This window comes from Numenius arquata, chromosome Z, assembly GCF_964106895.1.
Source record: "Numenius arquata chromosome Z, bNumArq3.hap1.1, whole genome shotgun sequence".
NCBI lineage: Eukaryota > Metazoa > Chordata > Aves > Charadriiformes > Scolopacidae > Numenius > Numenius arquata.
Window position 1 is genome coordinate 3791398 of NC_133616.1, and position 5796 is coordinate 3797193.

Here is a 5796-nt window from a genome sequence, read left to right on the forward strand (position 1 = left end):
TGAGTGGATCTTAACCCAGAACTGAAGCGTGGAGATATATAATAGTAATAAAGATAATAATAATAATAATGACAATGATGATGATTGATGATGATAATACTAAAAAAAATAAAAATCATAGAATCATAGAATGGTCTAGGTTGGAAGGGACCTTTCAGATCATTGAGTCCAACCATCAACCTAACACTGACAAAACCACCCCTAACCCATGTCCCTCAGCACCACGTCTGCCCGGCTTTTAAATACCTCCAGGGATGGTGACTCCAGCACTGCCCTGGGCAGCCTCTTCCAAGGCTTGACAACCCTTTTGGTGAAGAAATTTTTCCTGATATCCATCCTAAACCTCCCCTGGCACAACTTTAGGCCGTTTCCTCTTGTCCTATTGCCTGTTCCTTGGGAGAAGGGACTGACAATAAGAATGACAATGAGAATATAATATTGATCAGCTGTGAGTAATTAACCCAGAAGGCTCTGGCAGGGCAAGGAATCGAGCTGGGGTCTGAATTTCACTGAACTTCACTGAATTTTTAGAGTTGGAAGGAACCATAAAGATCATCTAGTCCAACTCCCCTGCCGAAGCAGGATTGCCCAGAGCATGTCAGAGCACGTTACTCAGGACTGCATCCAGGCGGGTCTTGAAAATCTCCAGAGAAGGGGACTCCACAACCTCCCTGGGCAGCCTGTTCCAGGGCTCTGGCACCCTCACCGTAAAGAAGTTTCTTCTCATATTTGAGTGGAACCTCCTATGTTCCTATGTCTCTCCAGTCCACGTTAAGCCCAAACTTGTCATTTCTTACGGCGGGGAACGAGCCTGAAAAACCACCGAAGCGCAGGGATTTGGGGGTGGGGGGCGGGGCTTGGGGAGGGGGCGGGGGAGATGGGCGGAGCCGCCCTCGCCCCCTCCCCAAGCCCCGCCCCCCCCCCCCCGGATCCCGCCCCGCCACGTCCCGCTCGGTCGCCGGTTCCCGCCCCGGCGGCGCATCGCGGCGGCGGCGGGGGCCATGGCGTTCACCCTTTACTCCCTGCTGCAGGCCGCTCTCCTCGTCGTTAACGCCGTCGCCGTGTTGCACGAGGAACGGTTCCTCCGACACGGTGAGTCCGCCACACACCGACCCCCGGGGAAAAAACGGGGGTAGGCCCGGCCGCGGCGCCGCTTCTTCCCTCCCCGCCCCCCCCCCCACCCCCCCATCCCCCCGGGCTTCCCCACACACGGCCTCGGGAGGTACCGGCCGTCTCCCGGTGGGCCCCGGGGAGGGTGGCAGAGGGCTGGGAGGCCGCTGCCGGCCCACCGGGCTCCGCCGTTCCCCGCCCCCCCCACCCCCCCCCGCCGCCGCCGCCGCCTTCCCTTACCGGGTGTCGCCCTTCCTGGCGTCGCTTCGGGCTTGAGGCTGGACCTTCTGCCGGTGCGGTTGGTGTCGCTCGTGCCATTGCTTTGTCTCCTTTTTTTCCATAATTTCCTTTGTTTTTATATTTTTGTTACTGTTTCGTCTCCGTTTGTTCCTCCCCACCCCATTCCATGACTACGGTGTCATAGCGCGAGGTGGGTTCTTTGGTCTCCTCATGATGGGGGGTGGGTGGGTGGGATGATGGGGCTTCTTGGGTCTTCACGCCCGCAATCCCAACGGTACCGAAGATCCCCAAAGCTGGGACATTCTCATCCTTCAAAAGATGACCAAAACCCTGCAAAAAAAACCCAAAAACAAACAACAACAAAAACCCACACAGAAAAGCCACCGACACAAAGATCTGCAAAACACAGCTAAAAAAAATACCAATGATTCCAGGGTTTCTCCATCCGGAGAATCCTGACTTCTCCAAGTCAGGCTGAGCTTGGGTTTTTGGCCGGAGCACAGAGAGTGGTCCCGTTTTCCCGTTCTCCTGTAGGATTCAGCAGGGACGGGTCTGCTCAGGGTGGGTTTGGGGTGTTTTCTCCCTTTTCCAAGGAGCGGGCGGAGGAGGGGGGACGGGACACTGAGGGATCGAGCCACTTGTTGGTCCCCAGTCACCTGGGACCAACTGCCGAGCTCATCCGGGTGGGAAGAGCGGCCGGTGAGGGAGAGGACTAGGAACAGGTTGTTTGTTTTTATGTTGTGGATGTTTTTTCTTGTTTTCGAAGCCCAAATAAACTCATTTATTTCTCCCGCGCCCTGGGAACAGCGGCGTATTTAAAAGGTAAAGGGTCTCCTGTACAGAATCATCGATCTGTCGTTATTGTGGCGTTCATTAAAAGGTTTAACAATTTTCAGTATATTTTTTTTTAAAAACCTGATCTTGAAATAAAGCAAGTTGCAGTTCGTTTTTACTAATGTTACTGATAACCATAATCAAGATAAATCACTCATTACTATCACTTATTTTATGGTTTTGGGTTTTTTCTCACGTGTCTGGTGGTTTTGGTGTGACACAGTGGGCTGGGGAAGCGACCAAGGGATTGGAGGATTTGGAGAGGAACCAGGAATTAAAGCACAGCTAACGAACCTCATTCGATCCATACGAACCGTGATGAGAGGTAAGGTGACCATCTTCTGTTTAAACAGTACTGCCTGTAAAGTTTTCCTTCTGTGCTTTAATGAAGTTACATCGGAATTTTGACTCTTTTAGCAAAGAGCTGATATTTCATAGAATCACAGAATGGTTTGGGTTGGAAGGGACCTTAAAGACCACCCAGTTCCAACCCCCTGCCCTGGGCAGGGACACCTCCTACCAGACCAGGTTGCTCAAAGCCCCGTCCAACCTGGCCTTGAACCCCTCCAGGGATGGGGCAGCCACAGCTTCTCTGGGCAACCTGGGCCAGGGTCTCACCACCCTCACAGTCAACAATTTCTTCCCCAGATCTCATCTCAATCTCCCCTCTTTCAGTGTCAAACCCTTCCCCCTCGTCCTTTGGCTCCCCTCCCTGATCAAGAGTCCCTCCCCAGCTTTCCTGGCGCCCCTTGAGGGACTGGAAGTGGCTCTGAGGTCTCCCCGGAGCCTTCTCTTCTCCAGGCTGAACCCCCCAACTCTCTCAGCCTGTCCTCACAGCAGAGGGGCTCCAGCCCTCGCAGCATCTCCGTAGCCTCCTCTGGCCCTGCTCCAACAGGTCCATGTCCTTCTGCTGTTGGTGGCCCCAGAGCTGGAGGCAGCACTGCAGGGGGGTCTCCCCAGAGAGGAGCAGAGGGGCAGAATCCCCCCCCTCACCCTGCTGGCCACACTGCTGGGGATGCAGCCCAGGATGTGGGTGGCTTTCTGGGCTGCCAGCACACGTTGCTGGCTCATGTTGAGCTTCTCATCCACCAACACCCCTAAGTCCTTCTCCTCAGGGCTGCTCTCTGTCCATTCTCTGCCCAGCCTAGATTTGTGCTTGGGATTGCCATGACCCAGGTGCAGGAACTTGCACTTGGCCTGGTTGAACTTCATGAGGTTCGTACAGGCGAAATTTCTGCCCATCATTTCCAATGTCTCTTTCCTTTGGGTTCCTCTCTCCACGTGTGGGCTCTGCAGAGGAGGATGCAGGTCCCACCTAAGGTGCCCTCAGCTTGATAAAGTATAAAACATTCCCCGATGCAGACTCTGGCTTGTGGTGCCACTGCTGTGTCTTGTCTTTTCTTGGAGTTTGGGTGGAAGCTTAGTGATCAATCAGAGCGTGCTATTAGCTTTGCCTTGGCTAAATTCAATTTTACATGAACTACCTGGGGGGGGGGAAATGTAATTCCTGGGATTCCTAAAGGTAATCCAGGCTTACATGGCTTAAAGGATAGTGGGGAAAAAAAGAGTCTTAATTTGTAAGCAACTTGCAGGTTTTTTACTATAAAGCACACCAAAAATTCTTTTTATAGGTGATGACAAACAGGAATTAACAAATCTTACCTGTCTTGCTCACCGCAGAGTGAAAACTGATATATTTCTTCTAAATCGCAGTGAAGCCAAGGATAGAAACCGACTTTGAGGTGGTTTTGTTTCATTTGGAGGAAGGACCTTTTTTGGGTCAAAGTTATAACATGATGGGCCATATACAAATATTTATGCTGTTGCTTCCTAATTTTTAGTATCCCAGGCTTTGATCCTGGCTCCTCCCACTAATCCCGATATTTGCATAAGAAAATACAGTGTGTTTTTACAATTTTGACTGATTTTGCTCCTTAAAAGGCAGTTTCCCAAGAGAGGAAGTTCTATCACTTTGTGATGTGCAGAAGATGATGTTCACAATTGCTCTTTTATTTTTTTTTTTTTTTTTTTTTTTCTACAGTGCCATTAATAGCCGTGAACTCCATCACAATCGTTCTCCTCCTGTTGTTTGGTTGAAGATGCCTGGTGAAAGTCAATTTTGGATGCCCAAAGAAGCGAGTTGCTCATCACCACCGCTCCTGAGTTTCCTGGGATCCAGCACGGTTTAGCTGACAGCTTGACGCTCGACTTAAAATAATAAAAGACACTCTTGTTTGTATTTAATCCTATTTCCAAACGTTCACATGCAGTTTCATTGGATGGGGATCAATGCCACGGCGCTGCAAATATACCGGACTCCTGACAAATTGTGTTGCCGCCTGTGATTGGCGTTGGCTGTTGCGAGCGGTGACGGTCGATAGGATGCAGTCTTTAAACCTCTCGTTACTCAGGGATTAATTTCCTTCAGTAGACATCGCGATTTAATTTTTACATTAAGGAAAACAACAGTGTTCGTTTTTTAATTTCAGTGACTACACGATGCTATTTAATACGAATTGGGCTCTGAAAACACGATATAAGTTATTGAAGTTGGGTTGTAATACTGAGGGAGACAAAACTTGCTGGTAAAAATCCTGATTTGCTTCACTTCGGAAATCAAACTTTCCCGGTTTGATTGAGAACAGGATTTTTCTCTTGGTGTTCGATTAAGACTTTCCAAATCCAAGAATGTTTGGTGTTGATGGTGAAGTAGGTTGAAAACAGGGGCGATTGCTATGCAAAAAATCTTTAAAAAGTTGTACCTACAGCTGGGCAACTCTGTGTTAATTTAGACTAGCAGGTGATAATTAGCAATTAGCATTTGTTACTGTTCTGTCAGAAGTTATGATACTTTTTAACTTCTGTTAAAACTTGCAGCTTCCTCTGTTGCTCCTCCTTCCCTCGCCTTCCATCTTCCTTCGTTAAATTAACAGTTAACTGAAACTAGGGGGTATTACCTTGCAGTTCTGTGGCAGAGATGGTCGCTAATTGGTTTGGTACAGATCTTGCCCCAATTAAGGCTGCTGGGTTAGCAAGTGTAGCAAGTCTGGATTGAAGAAGGCTGGTTCTCCTGTACTTTTTAAGAAAAGTTAGAAGTCTTTAAAGCCTCAGCTGAAGTGTTGTAGCTTATTTTTAAAGAGGGGGAGGCTGAGGGAAACCTGGCAGTTTCATTATTTTAAAAGAGCTTAGTTTATCCTCTCTTCTTTCAACGTCTTAATGATTATAGCATATGCTGTTGTATACACAGGTAAATCTGTAAAATGTGTAAATGGATTTAATCATCTTTGATTGCAGTGTTTTACAGAGTAGAGTATATGCAGGAGGAGAGTTTTCTGTTGTTTCTTTTTTTTCTTTTTTTTAGTGAAAACTTGTAAATAAATTCTGAATTTCTAAGTTAAGCACTCTCTTTCATAACTCGCCCTATATCAGTGTACAGTGGGGGTATCTCAAAACTCAGCTTCATCCTGCTCCAGATACCAGAGTTACTGTTCTTACATGCTGTACTTTTTTCTTTTCCCTGTGGCACTTTTATCATCTTTTCATGATGAAGCTGTATTTTTGGTTTATTTAGCAAACCTAGTGAGTCGTGGTAATGTTGGCCAGAAGCATTAT

At 48.2% G+C, this 5796-nt stretch overlaps 1 protein-coding gene across 1 annotated transcript; it reads left to right on the top strand.

The window, feature by feature from the left end:
- The first annotated feature begins 970 nt into the window (after positions 1 to 970).
- Positions 971 to 5580, top strand: LOC141476956 (immediate early response 3-interacting protein 1-like). Its single transcript, XM_074165921.1, has 3 exons — positions 971 to 1092; positions 2408 to 2509; positions 4226 to 5580. Exons 1-3 carry the CDS (start codon positions 1002 to 1004, stop codon positions 4279 to 4281), a joined length of 249 nt encoding a protein of 82 aa, XP_074022022.1. The 5' UTR covers positions 971 to 1001; the 3' UTR covers positions 4282 to 5580.
- Positions 5581 to 5796: the final 216 nt, after the last annotated feature.

Excerpts from the sequence above, each read along its gene's own strand:
- LOC141476956 (XM_074165921.1), top strand. The coding sequence starts at position 1,002 with ATGGCGTTCACCCTTTACTCCCTGCTGCAGGCCGCTCTCCTCGTCGTT. Across the intron at positions 1,093-2,407 it reads GGAACGGTTCCTCCGACACG|TGGGCTGGGGAAGCGACCAA; the intron begins GTGAGTCCGCCA and ends GGTGTGACACAG. Across the intron at positions 2,510-4,225 it reads CATACGAACCGTGATGAGAG|TGCCATTAATAGCCGTGAAC; the intron begins GTAAGGTGACCA and ends TTTTTTCTACAG.